At 44.1% G+C, this 22448-nt stretch overlaps 1 protein-coding gene across 4 annotated transcripts in view; it reads left to right on the top strand.

Annotated features, from left to right (window-relative positions):
• Positions 1-22448, top strand: part of LOC124797830 (hemicentin-1-like) — a 1195221-nt gene that overhangs the window by 711691 nt on the left and 461082 nt on the right. For 3 of the 4 annotated variants that reach the window (XM_047260869.1, XM_047260871.1, XM_047260868.1), the window contains exon 4: positions 10492-10676. In XM_047260869.1, coding sequence (XP_047116825.1) covers positions 10492-10676 — 185 coding nt within the window. The remainder of the gene's footprint in view (positions 1-10491; positions 10677-22448) is intronic. The other variant, XM_047260870.1, reaches the window with a different exon arrangement.

Raw genomic sequence — 22448 nt, 5'->3', positions numbered from 1 at the left:
AACGAGAAGAGACTTCGCGAGCTCTTCTCGGGTGGGAGCTGATTGAGTCTGAGTGGTTATTCTGAACAACCTACTCTGGTATGGCCAGAGGTTGGAATACTCCGTGCACACAGCAGCATTATGGAACATGACTGTTATCGTGGTCCACGTATCATGGTTTGGGGGGTTGGGGGGGGGGGGGTGCGTGATGTTGCATGAGTACAAATGGATCAAATGGCTCTGAGCACTATGGGACTTAACATCTGAGGTCATCAGTCCCCTAGAACTTAGAACTACTTAAACCTAACCGAAGGACATCACACACATTCATGTCCGAGGCAGGACTCGAACCTGCGACCGTAGCAGTCGCGCGGATCCGGACTAAAGCGTCTAGAGCCGCTCGGCCATCGCGGCCGGCTGCATGAGTACAATCTGCAAGCCTATATACACTGAGCTGACCACGTCATGCGATAGCGATATGCTTAAGCGAAGAAATTTCAGATAAAGTCACATCAAGCTGAAAATCTCTTACATTTTCGCCAAAAATATTTTTCATCAACTTCATAAAATCAAAATCTAGATTTGATCTCAAAACTTTATTGATCATATTTTTTGCTGCGTCGCCCATTTCACCGCAGGATGACTGGAAAGATTTTTCGACCTTTTCCAACAGTTATCTGCGCCTTCCAACTTCGTTATTGCAACAGGAAAATGAACAAAGTTTGATTTGACGTAAGTAAGGTACTGCTTGAAATCTAATTTCCTGAATGCTAATACCGCATTTATTATGCAAGCCGCATTAGTGGCTTCAAAATGATTTAGGTCTCAGAACCGGAAAGGAAATATTTAGATGGCAGTGACTTAAGACTTTCCAATAGAATAAGCAAACAGATGTTAATTTCAATTAATTTTCGAGAATTTACGACTTGACTCAACAAAATTATTATAGTGAGAGACGGCAGCATTTACCAACGTACCGCATCTGGTTGAAACTGGTGATGGTGGTGGCAAAGCTAAGTCCGGTAGTTAAATATAAATGCGGCAACCCAAACAGGTGCTTTGAAGAACACATTCAAAAGGAAAAAAAATCAGCATTTGAATAATTAATATCGTCAGATTTATCAATCATTTGTATTTTGTGCGTCTATTTACTTTGTTGGTGGAGGACATGAGCGTATTCACAGTCTCATAACTTAGTCCTACTTTTTCAGCTACACGATATAACTCATGACCTAAACACTAAAAGTACTTTGTGTTTCGATAAAATATTTTAATTGATTTCTCGGCCTCCATCATACACGCGCACGCATGGCTTAACAACAGAAGGTCCCTTTTTATTTACATTAAAGGGCACAAAGTATACTGATTTCTACCGACTTCCGCGGAGCCTAACTAAAGGCGCTTGAGCTCACTATGATGTTTACAGGCTGTAACAAAATTCACCAAATACCTATATTTTGCAGTTTTGGCGAACTTCGTATGAAAAAACATCAATAAATGGTGATATAATTGAAGTTACAACAATAAATGCACGGAGTCCATAGAAACGATAGAATTTATACTGACCATAAGTAGATATAAAGTTCCACTAGTAGCTCACTCTGCTCAGTCCTGGCTGAAACCAGCGCCGACCCAAATTACCCAGGACCGGTACATTTTATGTACTATAATTCCAATTCTAGATCAAAATTCACGTATTTCATTTAAAAAATTCTATTTTATATTAAATTACTTAGAAAATTAATAAAAATTAATATTTTTATTATCACGTTCACTTATTATAAATTAATTATCTTTTTGTCTCACAAAGTGAGCGTAAGAAAATAAATTTAATATTTCTTTATAAGTCATTCACCTTTTGTGAGAAAAAAAATAATTAATTTATAATAAGTGAACGTGATAATAAAAATTATTTGTTTTTATTAATTTAATACAAAACTGACGTTTTTTTAAATGAAAATACGTGAATTTTCATTTAGAATTTGGAATTATGGGAGACAGAAAGTACCGGCCCTGTGTAACTTGGGTCGATGCCGCCGTGAGCCAAGTCAGCTAGGACCGGTACTTTTTATCTACTACAATGAACCTGCAAAAAAAGTCGTGTTAGCCTGTTTGTCTTAGAATACGCCAGTCTGCGAAAGAACAAGTCAAATTTTCGTGAGGTTTTCGCAGATAACTTGAGCATAGCTTGTAGGCTATAGTTCATCAAAATCAGATCACTGAAAAAATATATCGTCATTTAAAGTTTTTTCTAAAACTTTCTTGTGTCTGCTGTCTCAACACGCTAATCTCCAAAACTATTTTTATAGGGTTTTCGCTGTTAACTTCCACGCACCTACGGGCACCTTTAAGGCTAAATTCAGTCGAAATTGGATCACGAAGAGAAAGGTATTCACACATATTATAAAAATGTAAGTACGTGTGTTCTACATCCTCTCTGCAATTACTGAACCGATTTCATACAACTTGGTTCACATATCACTTAGTGTCTGGAAAGAGTCACTGTGCGGGGAGGAACCAAATACCTACGAAAGGGGGAAGGGTGGTTGTGAAAAGAAATGTAAATCAGTAAATCACGACGTCGAACACCAAATTTTACTCATACAGTATTTAAGAGGTATAGTACTTAGTGTCTCCAAAAACCTTTTTACTTATTTTCATAATTTTACGAAAATTTTTCTCGGTGACACCTCCCACACCCATAATGATGAAAGGAACAAGTTTATCGCTTACATTTTCACTCTCCGTTTTCATATTAGCCTTAACGTTTTAATTTATTACTTCTTTGATGCTAAATGTATTCGGCACAAAGTTCAGGATATATGATGTCAAAAACACTGAGATATCTGAAAAATTTCCCATTGATGCATGACATCTAAATTTATTATTAATATCCTGATGAACCTATTTCGACGAAATTTGTTAAGGAAACGTGAGGAAGAACATAGGCTACTTTAGAAAATGTGTGGTACCAAGTATTGATTTCAACAATATTACGCCAGTTAGGAAAATATATTTACTCTTTGAAAAAGCTATTAAGTCTTTAACTTTTGAACTTTAACAAATTTGTGTATATACTTTTGTTTTTTACATGAGCTACGTGATAGATTGAAATTAATAAATACAATGCTTATACAATCTTCACTGTGTTCAACCGACACCTCCATACCGCTAATGCATTTCATAACGTGCACTTTGTATAATATGTGTAATATATAGCTACTATGGTCACTATTAAGTATTTGAGAACGAGAGTGACTTGCAACAAACTTTAAGCATAATTTCAAGCCTCGCTTACACCCCCCACCCCCCAAATTTTGAAAGTAAAAATAGTTTATCGCTAGCATTTTCGCTGTTCATCGAGTAAAAAGCAGCATAAATATGACGTTTTAATTTGTTATTTCTTTACCACTGACTGTATTCACTACACATTTTATAGAGTGCTCACATGTAGAACTGAATATACGTACAAAACAGTGTCACTGTACGTCACAAATTACAGACATTACAGGACATATGACGTCATAAACACTGAGATGTGTGAAAAACCGCCGCATAGTGCATGACGTCTGAATTTATTACATCTTTACCAACTCCACTCCAACACATCTGGCAGTGAGTATCCACATATGCTGCCGAATGTGCCTATAAAATTATTTCACTGTACGGCACACAGAGAGGGAAATGAAGAGAGAGAGGGGTGAGTAGCAAATGGGCAGAGTGTGCGGCAGAGAGCTGGGTAGAGAGACAGTGAAGGAAGAGACTTACTAACAGAATTGAAATAAATACGCATCCGGCAATTCCGGGTACTGAGCTAGTACGTAATACAAATGTCTGGATCCATGCAGTTATATCGATGACATCGTCGAAATACACATTTCCTCTCGAAATGGCCAAAACGTGCAAACATTCGAGCATCCCCTTTGCGTCAGTTTTATTCAGAATATATACTCGGGACAAAATGTCGTTGCATACATTTTTGTAATTTTAGCGTGCAAAGAATCGCGCTGTGGTGTCTGAATACGCGAATTTCAGTCCAGTCTGAGTAATCTGATACGTGTTCGTTACTCTCTCCATTCCATTCGACAGGTCTGTAATCAACCGCAACAGGCAGTCATAACGGATTTGCCGTCACATTCCATTCAGGGTGAGCTCGGGAGCTGGCCCACTGTGCTGGTTTTTCATTTTTTTGTCTTTTTATGTCAAAATATTGTCATAAGCTGTAACACTGGAATGTTGAGAAATTGGCGTATGTAGTCCCTTGTTTTGGATGATTACTAATTTCCTCGTGTTCATCCCATAACCTTTCCAGATATTGTAGGTTGTTCGTGAGTTTGCATATGTCCGTTCTGTTGATCGGACGAACCATGTCCCTTGCTGTCTCCCATAACGCGAGAAATTTTGGTTGCTCAACACGATGTTCGATTATGTTAAACGATATACTTTTCCACATGCAGCCGACGCCTTTAACTGGATGGAGTAAAGCTTGCAATTGATCGCTATTGCTCGATTTACCACTTTGTAACAAGTCGATCTGTCGCATTCTGGTATTATTTCCAATGCTAAATTTTCCATGTGGCTATTTTAGGAAATTTTACTTTTTTAGGGGTCTGTTGATATGAAACTTTTATTGAGATAATGATTTCGTACGAAGTTTAATGCGCGTAAGATACTGGCAGTATTAAGGGGCGCTAGCTCTGATGTGTGGTTTTTGAAACGGCTCAGCACTGAGCGAATGTGGTTCCTTTTCTGTTACACGCTTACTTCTACTTGCGTGAAAGTCCGATAATCCCAATCTTCTTCTCCTTAACGCCGTCACGTTGGAGCGGGGTCCGCTGTTTGGATCACTGCACGCCATTTCTTACGGTCTAACGCTTCCTGTGAATTTAGGCTTCTTGATCTTACATCTGCGTTTATAGTGTCTAGCCTCCGTAATTTAGGTATTCCACGTTGTTTCTGTCCTTCGACAGCGAGATGATAGGCCGAACTAGTTACTAAAGCAAATGGTACCCGTATGATGTATCCGTACCAAAGAAGTCTCTATTCTTGCATCTTTCCATTGACAGGAGCTAGTCCAGCTAGTTATAGGATCGTTGTATTGTTGATGTGCCTAATGACCTCAGTTCCACATTTCCATGGCTTGTAGTGGACGTTCCACACTTGTAGGTGTGAGATAAACTTCGGTATCACATACTGCAACTGGCCTCAACTTGTGCGGAATGTCTTTGAGTTTTAGAGCGTAGAAGTCTCCTTATCACAAAGAATACCAGTGAAGTCACAGTCGTCACTCTGTAGTCGAGAACCTAGATATTGGAATGAGTTTGCCTTGGTAACAGGAGTTCCTTTAATTTGTATAGTTTCAGGAGATGGAATCATTTCGAGGTACTCTGTCTTGTGGATGTTTAAACATATGCTAAATATTTGTAGACGGTCATATCATATGTGGAATCAAGTTTCAAGATCATCCATGATATCTGCCGCAAGCAACACATCATCAGCGTACAGCATTCTCCACGGTTCGCACGTCAGTAAGTCGCGCGTAATGGTATCTGTTACTGTAAGAAAGAGCACTGGAGGCAGAGCTGAGTCTCGAAGAACGTCGACTGTCACTGGAGCATCGCACCCGGCTGATGGTAGTATTGTACAGCATTTTTATCTAAAACTTCCTGGCAGATTAAAACTGTATGCCAGACCGAGAGCCGAACTCGGGACCGTTGCCTTCCGAAGACAAGTGCTTTGCCATCTGAGCAACCCAAGCACGAGTCATGGCCCGTCCCCACAGCCTTACCTCCACCAGTACCTCGTCTCCTACCTTCCAAACTTCACAGAAGCTATGCTGCGAACGTGGAAAACTAGCAACCCTGGAAACATCCCCCAGGCTGTGGCTAAGCAATGTCTCCTCAGTATCCTTTCTTCCAGTGGTGCTAGTTCTGCAGGTTCGCAGAAGAGCTTCTGTGAAGTTTGGAAGGTAGGAGACGAGGTACTGGCGGAATTAAGGCTGTGAGTACGGGGCCTGAGCCGTGATGAGTAGCTCAGGTGGTAGAGCACTTGCCCGAGATAGGGAATGGTCCCGATATTGCCATTATTAACCTGTCTAACGTTTTACTACATCAAAATCATCACCGTCATCAAATTCATCATCATCATTGTCTCGATCATAGTGACCGTATTAAACACGAGACATCACACTAATATGTCATTAATTTAAATACAAAACGTTTTAATACAAGGACCCAAAACACAATGTATTATTGGCCTTTTCTTTCCACACTTCTCTGCCGTTTTCCTGACACAGTCCTGTATTCCAGATCAGTCTTCATTATAGTCTCGATGAGGCAGAAAATTATATTTAGATTGCAAAGTTTCCAAGTAGCTGAAAAAAAGTTCCATTTGTGCTTTACTGAACCAGATCATAGCACCGATACTGATTTTCTCCGGTTGTCCCAAACTTAAATTATGAATAGCGTTGAATGAGCGAGGTCAGACTTCGCGGACACTTGCGTTTCTTCACTAAACGGTTTGTTTACGCCATTACTTTTGGGAAACTACTACGCTACATATTTGAAGAGTTTCAACGTAAGGCCATAGAACAGAGCATCCAAATTCTTACAATGCTCCGCCAATTCAGTTATCATCGTCACAGAAAATACTCTCTTGACGGGTCACAAAGACGCCACTCAATAGCGTGCTTTAAGTCATTCATGTAATGTGCATTCATTACATGCACGTCTTTTTGCTGCATTTCTAAGGGAAGTTTCATTTTGTATTACTTCTTGGCATCCTATAATGTTTTAGGAGACAACGGCATACAGAACGTTCTTCCTTCAGAGTTTCTGTAACCTGAAGTTGAACCAGTGTTATTAACACAGAATCAGTCGAAGTGAAATGGTGAACTATAAATTAACGCCCGTGAAATATGTTAAATAAACCTGTTGTTGTTGTTTTGGTCTTTAGTCCAGAGACTGGTTTGATGCAGCTCCTCATGCTAATGCTACTCTATCCTGTGCAAGCTTCTTCATCTCCCAGTACCTACTGCAACCTACATCCTTCTGAATCTGTTTAGTGTATTCTTCTCTTGGTCTCCCTCTACGATTTTTACCCTCCACGCTGCCCTCCAATACTAAATTGGTGATCCCTTGATGCCTCAGAATATGCCCTTCCAACCGATCCCTTCTTGTAATCAAATTGTGCCACAAATTACTCTTCTCCCCAATTCTGTTCAATATCTCCTCATTAGCTATATGATCTAACCATCTAATCTTCAGCATTCTTCTGTAGCACCACATTTCGTAGCACCACATTTCGAAAGCTTCTATTCTCTTCTTGTCTAAACTATTTATCGTCCACGTTTCACTTCTATACATGGCTACACTCAATACAAATACTTTCAGGAACGACTTCCTGACACCTAAATCTTTACTCGATGTTAACAAATTTCTCTTCTTCAGAAACACTTCCCTTACCATTGACAGTCTACATTTTATATCATCTCTACTTCGACCATCATCAGTTATTTTGCTCCCCAAATAGCAAAACTCCTTTACTACTTTAAGTGTCTCATTTCCTAATCTAATTTCCTCAGCGTCACTCGACTCAATTCGACTACATTCCATTATCCTCGTTTTGCTTTTGTTGATGTTCATCTTATATCCTCACTTCAAGACACTGTCCATTCCGTTCAGCTGCTCTTCCAGGTACTTTGCTGTCTCTGACAGAATAACAATGTCATCAGCGAACCTCATAGTTTTTATTTCTTCTCCATGAATTTTAAATCCTCCTTTGAATTTTTCTTTTGTTTCCGTTACTGATTGCTCAAAATACATATTGAATAACATCGGGGATCGGCTACAACCCTGTCTCACTCTCTTCCCAACCACTGCTTCCCTTTCATGCCCCTCGGCTCTTATAACTGCCATCTGGTTCCTGTACAAATTGTAAATAGCCTTTCGCTCCCTGTATCTTACCCCTGCTACCTTCAGAATTTGAAAGAGAGTATTCCAGTCAACATTGTCAAACGCTTTCTGCAAGTCTACAAATGCTAGAAACGTAGGTTTGCCTTTCTTAATCTATTTTCTAAGATGAGTCGTAGAGTCAGTATTGCCTCACGTGTTCCAACATTTCTACGGATTCCATACTGATCGTCCCCTTGGTCAGCTTTTACCAGTTTTTCCATTCGTCTGTAAAGAATTAGTGTTAGTATTTTGCAGCCGTGGCTTATTAAACTGATAGTTCGGTAATTTTCACATCTGTCAACCCCTGCTTTCTTTGGGATTGGAATTATTATATTATTCCTGAAGTCTGAGGGTATTTCGTCTGTCTCATACATCTTGCTCATCAGATGGTATAGTTTTGTCAAGGCTGGCTCTTCCAAGGTTACCAGTAGTTCAAATGGTATGTTGTCTATGCCGGTGCTTTGTTTCGACTTAGGTCTTTCAGTACCCTACCAAATACTTCACGTAGTAGCATATTTCCCATTTCATCTTGACCTACGTCCACTTCCATTTCCATAAGATTGCCCTCAAGAACATCGCCCTTGTATAGACACTCTACATACTCCTTCCACCATTCTGCTTTCCCTTCTTTGCTTAGAACTGCTTTTCCATCTGAGCTCTTGATATTCATGGTTCTCTTTTCTCCAAAGGTCTCTTTAATTTTCCTGTACGCAGTATTTATCTTACCTCTGTCCTCTAGCCATCCCTGCTTAGCCATTTTGCGCTTCCTGTCGATCTCATTTTTGAGACGTTTATATTTCTTTTTGCCTGATTCATTTACTGCGTTTTTGTATTTTCTCCTTTGATCAAAGCTACGTGTTCAATATTCAAACCAAAGAAAGAAAAGTAAACGTTTTGGGGCAAAGGTACACATGTGGACATATGCACCAGATAGTTCGCAGGACCTTTGTCCTGCAGCGCTGGTTTCTACACTTGTGATATCAGCTAGTGTATAAGGCATCTGGTTTAACCAACAACTAAGCTCACATCGTGAGCTACATTATGAACGTACACAGGAGGTGCTCGTAATTCTTTGGGATTTTGGTATAGAAGATAGATAGCCCTCAGTTAGATGGTAAATACTTAGATAAAAAAGGTTCCAAAAGACTAATCTCACATCTCGAAAGCTTCAGAGCACAAACCACTAACACAGCACATCTGACTGTTCCGTCATAAGAGCTCTCAACTGAAGACTCAGAACTATCGGACTACACTCAAATGTAGGAAAAACACGAGATTTGGATCGTTTCCCCGTGTGCACCTTTGTTCCTGCGTTCCTTACTAGTTACAAAGTTGATAAACACTGACCAAGTGTGACCAATATGAGCAGAGCGATCGTGATAGGACACAATCTTTGGTGCCAATCCACTCTCAGTTGAGCTGAGACTGCGGGTATACAGAGAAGTCTAAACGATTTCAGTCCGCGGTGTGAACTAGTACGAGGATCACCCCAAAAGAGATGCACACTATTTTTTTTAAATCCATCTTTTATTCTAAATGTTTGAAAATTTACAGTGTGTAGACACATCGATCAGGAACAATATTTTCATTTCTCCACATAATTTCCATCCCTCTTAACTGCCTTACGCCATCTTGGAAGCAGCGCCCGTATACCCACACGGTAAAATTCTGGACCTACCTGTTGGAGCCACTGTCACAAGGGAGTCATCATCTTCAAACCTTGTTCCACGAAGAGAGTCTTTCAGTTTGCCAAACAGATGATAGTCACATGGAGCCAGTTCAGGACTGTAAGGCGGGTGTTTCAGTGTTGTCCATCGGAGTTTTGTGATCGCTTCCATGGTTTTTTGACTGACATGTGGCCGTACATTGTCGTCCAACAGCAAAACATCCTACGTTTGGCGATGTGGTCGAACACGACTCAGTCGAGCTTGACGTTTCTTCAGTGTCGTCACATATGCATCAGAATTTATGGTGGTTCCACTTGGCATGAAGTCACACAAACAAGAGTCCTTCGGAACCGATAAACACCGTAGCCATAACTTTTCCAGCAGAAGGTGTAGTTTTGAATTTTTTTTCTTGGGTGAATTTGCATGATGCGTCTCCATACACCTTTTCAACTTTTTGTGGATGTTTCCCACTGTCTCGTTTTCACAGCACAGGAATTCTATGACAGCACGTTGCAGTCATCTTGAAGACATGCTGTGACGGCGCCACTCACGGGAACAGGTTGAACTGTTTGAAAACAAGTGAGAAGGATGTATCTACACAGTGTAAAACTTTCACACATGCAGAATGAAAACTGTATTTGTACAAAAATAGTGCGCATTTCTTTTGGAGTGACCCTCGTACATCGGTTGCTGTACAGTCCTTCCTATATGTTAGAACACCAGGAGGACCTGAGCTTGGTAGCACACTTTTGCGGATGTTTGCATTTCGGTTACCTTGGCTTTATATGTCACAGCTAAATTTCTAACCACGTGGGTGTGTTTGTGAGAGTGACGTCTAACACTTGGTGTTGATCTTTGGCAGTGTGAGCGGCGCGGCCGGTGGAATGAAGCAGTTTTGTGTGCAGGTCGCCCGCGGCGGACGTGAAGGTGCACTCGTCGCGGCGCGACAGCGTCTACGACGTGCTGGCGTGGACCGTCGCGGAGGACCAGGCCCTGAGTGCGCCCACCACCTTCCACTGCGACCTGCGCATCCCAGAGACCAACTTCACGCAGCGCGCCTCCACCCACTACGAGCCCGGTGAGTACCTGCCCCGTCTCCTCTACTCCACACACTGCCCAACTTTCCTCTTGATGAAGAGTGACGGCACGAGCGGCCGCTTGGGGCCCCTAGCTGAGACAGGCGCCAGAGGTGTCCCGAGTGCAAACTTTGGGGACACGCTGTATAATAATTTGTACCGAAAAGTGACACGAGAACAGAAGCAAAACATTCGACTAGACATGGGTCTGCAAACGAAGCACTTTCGAAATAATTGTCGGTTTTATTTATTTATCGTATAAAGCGGAAGTAGGTGTGTACTACCTGACCACGATATTACTACACCTGGACTCCTGCGGCGTTTATCGGAAACACGCTGTCGTAGTAGAAAGGTAGTGTGCCTAAGGAAAGGGCATCACATTGTGAATGATTTCAAGCCAATCGAAACATCCTCAATCCCAGGTGCTGTAATACTGTGGTCACCTAATAAATAAGGAAAGGTGTGAGTAATGTGGAATCCTCTGTTACGCCAGTCCCGCCTGGATATCCGCCCTCCCCCCCCCCCCCACCCCAAATTCTATAATCCCTCCAGATCCTTGAGCGTCATGTACTGTGCCTCGCCCTCCATATATGCCTCCGTCCCCCACGCGGATCCTCTACGACCTCATTCCTTTCCCCCATCTGCTCCTATTCCTCGAACATATCCGCATATTGTACACCTCCCGCCGCCTTGATCCCCCTCACCCCCTGGTTTCTCCTCTTCTCTCCTGCCCCCACCCCCTGCCACGCCTTCACTGTCGTGTCCCCCCTACCCTCCATCTCTACACCCTTCATTTCTTTTCCCAAGGTGACTTCCATCAACTCCCCCTCAAAGATGATGCCCTCTCTCCCGCCATTTATCCCTCCTATCAACTCTGATCCTCAGCCCTCCTCCCTTCCTCTGTCCTTTCCCTGGTCTCCCTCTTCCCCACACTCCATCCTGTTTTCTCCCCGCCTAACCTCTCCCTACCTCCCTTCTCCCCCCCCCAAGTCCTTTTGTATTCCCCTCCTCTGCCTTTCCCCACTCCCTGTCGCATCTGCCCAGCACCCACCCCCTCCCCACTTATGGGTCCTCATCCTCCATTGGCTCCTTTCCCCCACTCCCCCCCCCCTTCGTTTTTCTTCTCCTTCGCCCCGTTTTATTTTCCCATCATCTGTCCAGGTTCCCCCCACCTGCCCTCGGCTGTGGTATGTCATATTTGCCAACTTTTTAGTGCAGTGTTCAAGTGGATGTTCCGTGTTGTTCGCCTATCCAAAGTGTTGCGAACGGAAATCGTGCTGTCACTGGGTGTGAATTTCATGTCTCTTGCGAACAGAAACCAGACTGTCATCCAGCTTTTTAATTGTCTGTTTATTATTTTACGTGTCTGCTTCATACGTATTTTATTAGCATCATCGCCCCTTTGTTCTATGTTTTAAGTTCCACGACTTTTTCGCCATGTTACCATTTAAGTCTCTGATTTTATCGACTGTTTTTATTATTTATTACGTTCCTCTTTTTAAAACAAATTCTGTAGGCTGAAGAGCAGCATATTAAGCTGCTGCCAGCCCGCCCCCTTCGGGGGGAATCGAAACTCAATAAAGATAAAAAAACAATAATGTGGAAACATCTAGGATGTGTGCTGTACAGCGCCGCAGTCTAGCAGCTTTAGCAGGAAATTATTTCAGTAGTTCCCATTTGTCATGGTAGAGGTCTAGCAGCCAGTTGAGAAATGGACGCCGTGACAGGGATTCCGTTTTCGTTCGCTGGCGATATATGTATTCCTGTTACCTCAAGGTTAGATGTCAGTTTTGCGTTCCGGGAATCAAGTGACGGAAAATATGATGAGAAATACTGAAAAACTGAATAACCTACCGGAAACGCAAGAAGGAACATTTTTAAGGTTTTAATGCCAGCAATTGTTAGTTCACCCATTCTACAGACACACGTCATGTCACTCAAGGCGAACTCTCGTTTATACATTTCAAAAGAGTTCACTGATTCAGTTAAAGATGAAAATACCAACGACGAAATTTCCCTCGTAATGTCAGAAGCCTGAGTTTTAAATAAATTAACATATATACGAAAATAAATGTCAAATAATTATCTAAAAGTACTAAACTGAATATGGCTACGAAATCTGTCTGTTTATTTAACATGGTTTCATGCTTCCTGATTTTATGGACGCATATTTGCAGTTGTTGTAAAATAGTTATTCAAGTGGTTGCGCATATCTACTACCAGACGAGAGCAAATTTCAATTCCTGTGCATTTGCAGCTGAGCACAACTTTATATTCTCATACGTATATTGTCTTGAACATTAGTGAAAAATTCACTCGTAATTTGATTCTTGCAGCTGTCAAAACTTTAAAATTAAAATCTTAAGCAGCAGAACGACACTATTTTACCCGACCTGCCACACTAACGGACATGCTACATAACAACTGAAAGATTTATTACATTTATAAAATTACGTACATGACCCTCAGATCACAGAAGTGGTACCATTACTGGTTTCGATTTATTGCCTGGTCATCATCAGATGATTTGATTACGTTACGTTGTAAATCGTCAGCTGAAAAATCCCGGGGAGATTCTCACAACGTAAACGGGCCTGCAATCTCAATTAGCGGGTTACCGTGTAACGTGTTCCAATCATCAGCTGATGGTGACTTGGTAACAAGTAGGAACCGATTGTGTGACCTGAGGATGAAGCAAGTAGTTAAAAAAATAGTGACCTTTTCAGGATGAAGTGGTATTGGTTAATTTGCGTGTGGATTTCCGTTGCTCACATCCGACAATTCTACGTATTGACACATCTTGTCAGTTGGAAGTAGGATTCGTCTGTCCACAAAATCTTCGACAACCAGTCATTGTCCACTTCCATGCGAGCAAGAAAGTCTAAAGCAGAGGTCTCTCTTGCTGGCAGGTAAACAGGAAGCAACTCGTGCACATGGGTAATTTTGAATGGATAGCAAATAAACATGTTTCGTAGAATCTTACACATCGTGCTCACGGATATGTCCAATGTTCGGGCAGTTCTTCGTGCACTACACGTTTGTAGACCACCAGTCGCCTCCTCCTGCATTGCTGTGGCCACTGCTTCCACTGCACACCAAAAGAACCAGTCTTTTCGAATTTCCGAATCATTTTCTCCAGACCCACGGCAGTCATCGGCCGAACGCCTTTTTTCAAACCTTTCAGTGCCGGAACTTCTGCAGAGCGGCGTGTGGTGATCATTCTTGTAATACAGCTTTACAAGCAGGGCGCGATCCTGCATTGAGGTAGTCGTGGCGAACGTCGCTGACGCAAAAGGAGGAAAAGCCGTGTACCCGGCGTGTTTATACCAACTTCAATGGGTCGTGCGTATGACAGGTGCAAGTGTTTTCATTTACGTATTCTGACACATACAGCGCCATCTATTCATCAATTTTCACCCTATTTTTTTTCTCTTCTGCCATACGATTTCCCCCTTCTCCGATAACATTCCGTTGCAGTTTGACGATATCTGACCAGTGGTGCGTTTTCTGCAGTGTTTTGAATGTTTAACTTTAGTTATAAACACCCTGTATTTACACTATGTACGCCTCATTACTGTGTTCAACCATGATATCAGAACTACAAATACGTGACAATAATATCAGAACTTTCACCACTGTCTGTGAAATCAAACGAGAAGATACTCTTTGCTGTAATGAAACTCTCGCAGGCTGTACGCAAACAGGCGGAATGCAAACAAGTTGTTTGTGCAGTATAACGAGGACAGCACATATTGACAGCAGAACAAGCGTTTAATCACGTAGCAGAACTCAGTCGGGCGAGCGCGTGTAGGATGTTGGGCTGTTTTTGTGTAGGCTAGAGCGGTTCAGAGAAGCTGGTAGGGAGCGCTGAGTCGTTCTCGTTCGGAGTACTGTAAATACAGAGTGTGTGTGGGACGGTGTGTGTGTGTGTGTGTGTGTGTGTGTGTGTGTGTGTGTGTGTGTGGAGAGAGAGAGAGATAGAGACAGAGATAGAAGGGGAGAAAGAGAGAGAGAAACAGGCCACCTCGACAGTGAATCACTGTTGCGAGTTGGTGAAAGAAGTGAGTCGCATGAACATCAGATCCGCAACACCAATCTACCTGAACATATTATATTGGTATTAAATGAACTAGATTCTCCTTTATAATGAAATGGAAGATAAACTTTTGATGCTTTAGACTTTTATTTTGTAACAGTCACTTTTCTCCATTTTCTTTAAATTACTTGCTCGAATAAGGGAGATTAAAGAGTTTCCTTTCGAAGGCGTTCCTGCAGCACATATGCAGCATCACGCGCCTCCAGTGCTGGTGTACAAGCACTGAAATGTAAACAGTGGTTTGTTGCGACAATCCGGCTTGCACGTGGTGAAAGTGGAAACGGCGAAGTTATTACCAAATGCGTCCAAACACGGTGAACTTACTGTTGTACTTTTCTTGGCTGCCGAAGAATAAATACCGGCAGACATCCATCGGAGAACGAAGAATGTGTATAGGGCACGTCTGTCGAAATCTATCGCTGTGGAATGGAAACCTCGACAAGGGGTCCCTTTGCTTTATGATGACGCGAGCCCCGTGTCGCAAACGTCGTGACGCAAAAGTTCCGCCAACTCAACCAGGAGCCAGAGTTGCACTTACCCTGTAGTCCTGATCCCTCCCCACGGCATCGGTACCTCAGAACAGGTCGACGATTCCTGTCGGACGAGGGTGTGTAGCAGGCAGTTTCGGACTTATTTGGCAGCAGGAATTTCTTTTAGGTCGTAATGTGTTGGACCTGTGATTAATCAATGAATTTTTAATCACATTCTTTGTTTGCAGGACGACAAGTGCTTCCTCGCAATAATAATGTGAAGCCTGACTCCAGAAAACACATACACCCCTCCGTCAACTATCACATGTAAAATTCCAGGGAGCCATTAACCTGCAGTAATTTGCATTTCATCAAAAAAGAAGCTAAGCTATAAATGTTTTAAAGTTTCACTGCATGGGGACGTTACACAGAGTTCTATAAAATACACTGCTGGCCACCGTAAATGCAACGCCAAGAAAGACAAGAGGTAGCACAACAAAATTTATTTTGTAGATAACATGTTGACCAAGTATCAAATGATTACGTTTACAGACGTCTGTGACATGTGGTTCCTGCCAGAATCAGTAGCCGGAATAGCCGCCATTGTTGGAGATCACCGCTGCCACACGTCTCGGCATTGAGTCAAAGAGGCGTTGGATGTGTTCCTGGGGTACAGCAGCCCAAGCAGCTTCCACACGTTGCCAAAGATCATCTGGTGTGGCAGCTGGGGATGTAATCTGGGTCACTCGTTGAGCAACCATGGAGCACATGTTTTCTATCGGCGAAAGATCCGGAGAGCGAGCCGGCCAGGGAAGCAATTCAATCTGGTTATTGACGAAGAACCTTTGGACAATGCGTGCCACGTGTGGTCACGCATTATCCTGTTGCAATATGGCTGTGGCCGAGCCCTGAAGGTAAGGAAGGACAACTGGCTCCAGCACCTCGGATATGCAGTGCCGGCTATTTAAAGTACCGGCAATGCGTACTAGAGGCGTGCGAGAGTAATATCCAATACCGCCCCATACCATAGTACCCGGTGCAAGACCAGTGTGGCGGTGCATAATGCAGCTGTCCAGCATCCTCTCTCCACGGTGTCTCCACACTCGAATCCGACCATCGTGGTGCTGCAGACAGAAGCGTGCCTCGTCAGTAAAGACAACGTCATTCCATTCTGCCGTCCACATCCGTCTGTCATCACACCATTGGCGACGGAGACGTCTGTGGTTCTGCGTCAATGGTAGACGAAGCCATGGACGTCTTGCGGACAGACCACTCTGCTGTAAACGGCGTCGAATGGTACGCGCAGACACTGGATGATGCGTTACAGACGCAATGTGCTGTGCTATGTTTCGGGATGTCACTGAGCGATCCGTCACTGCCATGCGCACAATTTGCCTATCAGCACGTGCAGTGGTGCACCGAGGTGAATGCGATCGACCATGTCGGTCCGTCGTACCCTCCTGCATCCAACGGTCACATATCCGCATTACAGTTGTTTGATTTCGTCCAACACGACTAGCAAATTCTCTGTATGATAATCCACAATCTCGGTAAGCCACTGTCCTTCCTCTGTCGAACTCGGATACTTGATCAAACGATGTTCGCTGTTGTCTACGAGGCATAACTGATCGTCTTGTGAAACAACCACAAGGTAAACACACGTGCCGAACGTACACTCGTCGAAATCGCCAAGCCTTAAATGGCGCTATGAGGTGGCGCCACAGGCGCGCGTGATGTGCGTCTGCGCTGAAATTCTAGTCAGTTGCATATCTCATCGCTGCAAACCCATGGTGTAAATTTCACTTGATTCGGATGCTTCCTTCAGGGTGTTGCATTTACGGTGGCCAGCAGTGTATATACTGTCTCTGTACATGATGAAGTATCTGTCGTGCCCACGGCCTTGCGGGATCTGATGAATAAAGACAAACAATAAAATAACAATTTGGAGTTTTCTTTTTCGAGCTTTCCTTCTCAAACCGAAGGACAATTCGATCAAAAATAAAAGAGATCGCGTTATAAATACCGTATTTCATTTTTCTTTCCCGGTCATCATACTGATCTCACTGATGTAATTCTGTAGCTGGTTAATGCAGAATCTTTTGACAATACACAGCTCTGGCGAGTTATAATTCATGAAGTCCATCAATGTCTGCAGATGGCCTCAGCTTGTTCATTTGGACGGGAGGACCCATTCCATTCCATGTAAACACGGCCCCCACCATTATGAAACCATTGCCAGCTCGCACCGTGTCTTGTTGAGAATTCGGGTCCGTGGCTTCGCACAATCTGCGCCACACTTGAATCCTACCAAGAGCTCTTAACAACTGAAATCTGGTCTCAGCTGACCAGGCAACGGATTTATAGTCGTCCAGTCTGCAACAGAGATGATCACGAGCCCAGGAGAGGGGCTGCAAGCGATGTCGTGCTGTTAGCAACGGCACTCGCGTCGGTCGTCTGCTGCAGCAGCCCATTAAAATTAATTCGCCGCTGTGTCGTAACGGATACGTTCGGCGTACGTTCCACATCGATTTCTGCGGTTATTTCACGTATTGTTGATTGCCTGTTAGCACCGACAACTCTGTGCAAACGTCGCTGCTGTCGCAGTGAATGCCGTCGGCCATCGCGTTGTCAGTGGTGAGTGGAGTGTCCCAAAGGGGTGTAAAGTAATTAAATTCTGATAACACACAAAATAATAATTTCCTGAATTTGAATTTTAGATAAAAGATATTGGTCCCCGGTGTGATGAGTTCGAGGAGATTAAGTATGTCCAGTTGGACAACAGTTACTACAGACAGTTAATTGGTACATTCTAAGTCCTGTCGGACGCCTATTACTGATGGTAGTTAATCAGCAGTATCACAAAATCCAAGTCAGTCGGCGTTAATCTGTAGAGGAGCACAGAGCCCAAGTGAGGGCGAGGTCACTTAAGTAGGTACAAGTTTCCCGTATGCGTAACTACACGCCGGTCCCTGTGACCGAGCGGTTCTAGGCGCTTCAGTCCGGAACCGCGCTGCTACGGTGGCAGGTTCGAATCCTGCCTCGGGCATGGATGTGTGTGATGTCCTCAGGTTTAAGTAGTTCTAAGTCTAGGGGACTGATGACCTCAGATGTTAAGCCCCATAGTGCTCAGAGCCATTTGAACCAGTTTTGATAGCTGCACGGCGTGAATTTACGTGTGTGATCCGCGGAAAGCAGACGTAGGCGGCCTTAGCGCCTTCGGTGACGAGACCAGCCCCTTTCCGTGGCGTCTACAGGACTTCACTCCCAGTGCGTTGCGGTCGGCCTAAATGTTTCAGCACCGTCGTGCTGAGCTAGAGTCGCCAAAAGGGCCGGACCTTCGGGAACCCTGCAGTCACGCTTGTGTTACTAGTAGACGGAGTTGTCCAGTGCAGCATAACAAAACATCCTTAGTACAAAAAGCCTCCCATTAAAGGTGTAAATGAAGGGCCAACGGGAGAAAGTACTGACACACAAGACCGTGTTTTGCGCTACCGCATGCTACATGTTTAGGTAAATTCAAAGACAAGAACACACAAACAACAAAGCAAAGCTATATGTAGAGGGTGATTTTTTTCCATCAGGTACAAACTCTAGGGCTTGATCGATGAGAGAATGTGGAACGAGAAAATCCCGAAATGCATGGTTTCCATGCTAGAGACAGTTTATTCAATCATACTTTGTTACAGAGACTGCGGTCTTATACGCGCTGTATCATGCAGTCACTGTTACAGTATGCCCGCTTTCCTCCTAGACGATGATACTGTTATGCGAACGTCTTGCCCTAGCGCCTTTTCCTGCCATAGTAATTGGCAACACTGTGTCCGGTTCACTACTCTTGCTTACTAGCCTTGGAGTGTAAGCGTATTCGAATCGAGAGCTTGCCGACGTGGTGTACACTTACGGAAAAGCAAATGGCAACGGGCGGCGGGCAGCAATATTGTATGAGGAGACCTATCCCCGCCGACAACAATCACAGCAATCAGTGTTTGGAGCAGTATTTCGCCGTTTGTCTGAGACAGTCGTTTCAGGAAGAAGGAAATCATGAAGGACGTGCCTGAAGTGTTCGGACACCAACTTAGAGGAAAAAGTGATTAACAGTGTGGAAGGCGACCGGCGTTTAAGTGGAGGCAGTTGGCCCAGTACAGGCTTTGCCAGACGACCGTTTGGATAATTCTCGCCAGCCAGAGTGGCCGAGCGGTTCTAGGTGCTACTGTCTGGAACCGCGCGACCGCTACGATCGCAGGTTCGAATCCTGCCTCGGGCATGGATGTGTGTGATGTCCTTAGGTTAGTTAGGTTTAAGTAGTTCTAAGTTCTAGGGGACTGATGACCTTAGCAGTTAAGTCCCATAGTGCTCAGAGCCATTTTTTGGATAATTCTCCACGACAATTGTTACTACCCTTATCACTTAAAGCTTGCGCAAGGCATACTGCTTACAAACTTTCCACATCGGGAGCAGTTTTGTCACCGGTTAGTTCACCAGGCAATCACGATTCCGGGATTTGTCATCCCTCCTATTCACAGATGAGGCAACCTTTACGAGGAGTGGTATTTTCAACTTTCATAACAGTCATCTGTGGGATAGTATGCAGAACTCCCCTGGTATGGTGACAGCAAATCATCAGCATCTGTGTACCCGGAATATATGGGCCAGGATAATTGGCGACCGTATTTTGGGGCCAGTATTCCCTCCAAGTCGCCTAACAGGCCGGAATTATCATCATTTCTTGTGGGTGACATTGCCTCCCCTGCTGGATGAAGTGCCATAGATGATTCGAACGGTTACGTGGCTGCTACATGATGATGCTACAGCCCACTTCGTCCTTAACGTCCGGACGCATCTCAGTCGTGTTTTCCCTGGTCGATGGATCGGACGAGAGGGGTCCACTTGCATGGCCTGCTCGTTCACAGGATCTCAACCCGTCCAATTTCTGGTTATGGGGCGATCTCAAAAGTATCGTGTAGGCAGAGCCCATTCCAGATGTGAATACACTGGAGCCGCATATTCATCCTGCCTTAGACACTGTACAGATGCATCCTGGCCGATGTGAACCTGTGAAACAGATCATGCTACGTCGCGTACACGCATACGTTGAGGCATATGGAAACCATTTTCAACACATAAAGCATTGGTTGCGTGGCACAGCGCGTATTAGACCGCAGTTCCCTAACAATGTAACTCTGAATAAATGGTTTCTAGAATGAAAACCGTGCTTTTCCGGACATAATATCATTAGACGTATATTCTGTGCCCTCTCATCTATCAATTCCTCGAGTTTGTACACGGTGGAAAAAATCTCCCTGTGCACTGCATTTTATACTGATAGATATGGAACTGCTTGTGGCCAGTATATGGTGCATTCAAAAATTTCACAGATCACATGATGTAATTAATCCTTACTAAATTGAAGGATGGCATTTATTTCGCCAATACCTTCGCAAGGTAAAAAGGCAAAGTTCCGCGTTCTATCTATAGACGGGACAAACGGACCCGAGAGACCGCCATGTCTACCTCCGCAAATGTTGCCATTGGATGCGGTACGGAGGGGCACTTCACCAAGCACACTTCTCTCCCTGTCATTGTCCGGTTTAATATTGCTCGTTCAAGTAAGTACTCAGTTGGCCTCAAGAGGCTGAGTACACCCCGTTCCAATCTTCCTGCCAAGGAAAATCCGTGGTAGCACCAGAAACCTATCCCGGGTCCTTCACATGGCTATTATTGTACTCGTAGTTCAAATGTTCAAATGTGTGTGGAATCTTATGGGACTTAACTGCTAAGGTCATCAGTCCCTAAGCTTACACACTACTTAACCTAAATTATCCTAAGGACAAACACACACACCCATGCCCGAGGGAGGACTCGAATCTTCGCCGGGACCAGCCGCACAGTACGCGTAGTTACTTAATATACCTAACCAATAACTAGCTTTATCCAAATTGTTTGTATATATTGGGTTTCGAAATAGATACATATTGCATAAATTTCTGATCAATCTTACTACCAGTGACTGAATGAATGAATGCATGCACGCTCTTACGTAACTGCCTTGTATGATTTGTTTCTCACCGTATACGAAAGAAAGAAACGACCAACAGGGCAGGTAAGAATGGCTGTCACCACCAGGGAATGAAATAATAAACGCCGAGACAAGAGTAGTCGCGACCTGTCAGTGGGTGAGACGTTGAAGCTCTGTTCAGTAGACAGCGGCACTGGCGATAATAATACAACAATGGACGCCACGTGTAAGTATTTTCTAAACGTACGGTTAGATGAATCTTTAGTTCAGCAACCTCCAAGTGTACCGCATTGCCGGCCGGGTGACCGAGCGGTTCTAGGCGCTACAGTCTGGTACCGCGCGACCGCTACGATCGCAGGTTCGAATCCTGCCTCGGGCATGGATGTGTGTGATGTCCTCAGGTTAGTTAGGTTTAAGTAGTTCTAAGTTCTAGGGGACTGATGACCTCAGCATTTAAGTCCCATAGTGCTCAGAGCCAATTGAACCATTTGTACCGCATTCTTGGTTTTGGCGATAAAAGAGTTCGGAAACACATTCTGCAACGACCTTTATTGAAGCGAAAACACATTATATTTTTAATTATTCGCAGTTTGCAAAAGTCGGGTAATTTATCGTCACATGAAAGGCATCCGTGAGGCGGGTCATAGAACTACTAATAACATCGACATTCCGAGAAAATCGGGACATCTGGTTGCTCAACGCCTTGCTAACACATGGAGGAGATCTTTTGAGACCGTAGGTGTTAGCCGAGCTGCAGTCTGAGAAAAGCTTACTGCGAGCAGTCACGTCGCGGAGCTATTCTGAGAACTTGCGCGCGCCTCTGACTAGAGACAAGCCGGATGGGAACGGTCGGTATTAAATTAGAAGCGTGTGTACCCTAGCCCGTGGTGCCGGGCGCTAACAGTACCCACTCCCACCAACCCCCGGCCCCCTGGCGCAGCCCCGTAAATCTGGGCCTCATTAGTTAGGCGCTCGCCAGAGTAGTGGCTGGTGGTAGCGGCGCGCTGCACGGGCCGCGCGACAACCGCCTGTGGGCGTGGCCGTGGCGTCGCGACGCACCGCACTAATTTATTTATGCGCGGCCGCGTTGGCAGCGACATCGCCTGCTGGTCTGGCTCTCCTCTTACCGCCACACAGTATTTTCCGCCGCCTCCCTGTACCTCGCTCTGTTTACTCCTACTACTCGTATCAC

This window comes from Schistocerca piceifrons, chromosome 5 (assembly GCF_021461385.2).
Source record: "Schistocerca piceifrons isolate TAMUIC-IGC-003096 chromosome 5, iqSchPice1.1, whole genome shotgun sequence".
NCBI classification, from domain to species: Eukaryota; Metazoa; Arthropoda; class Insecta; order Orthoptera; family Acrididae; genus Schistocerca; species Schistocerca piceifrons.
The sequence above is the reverse complement of the archived record's forward strand: the minus strand, read 5'-3'. Positions and strand labels throughout refer to the sequence as shown.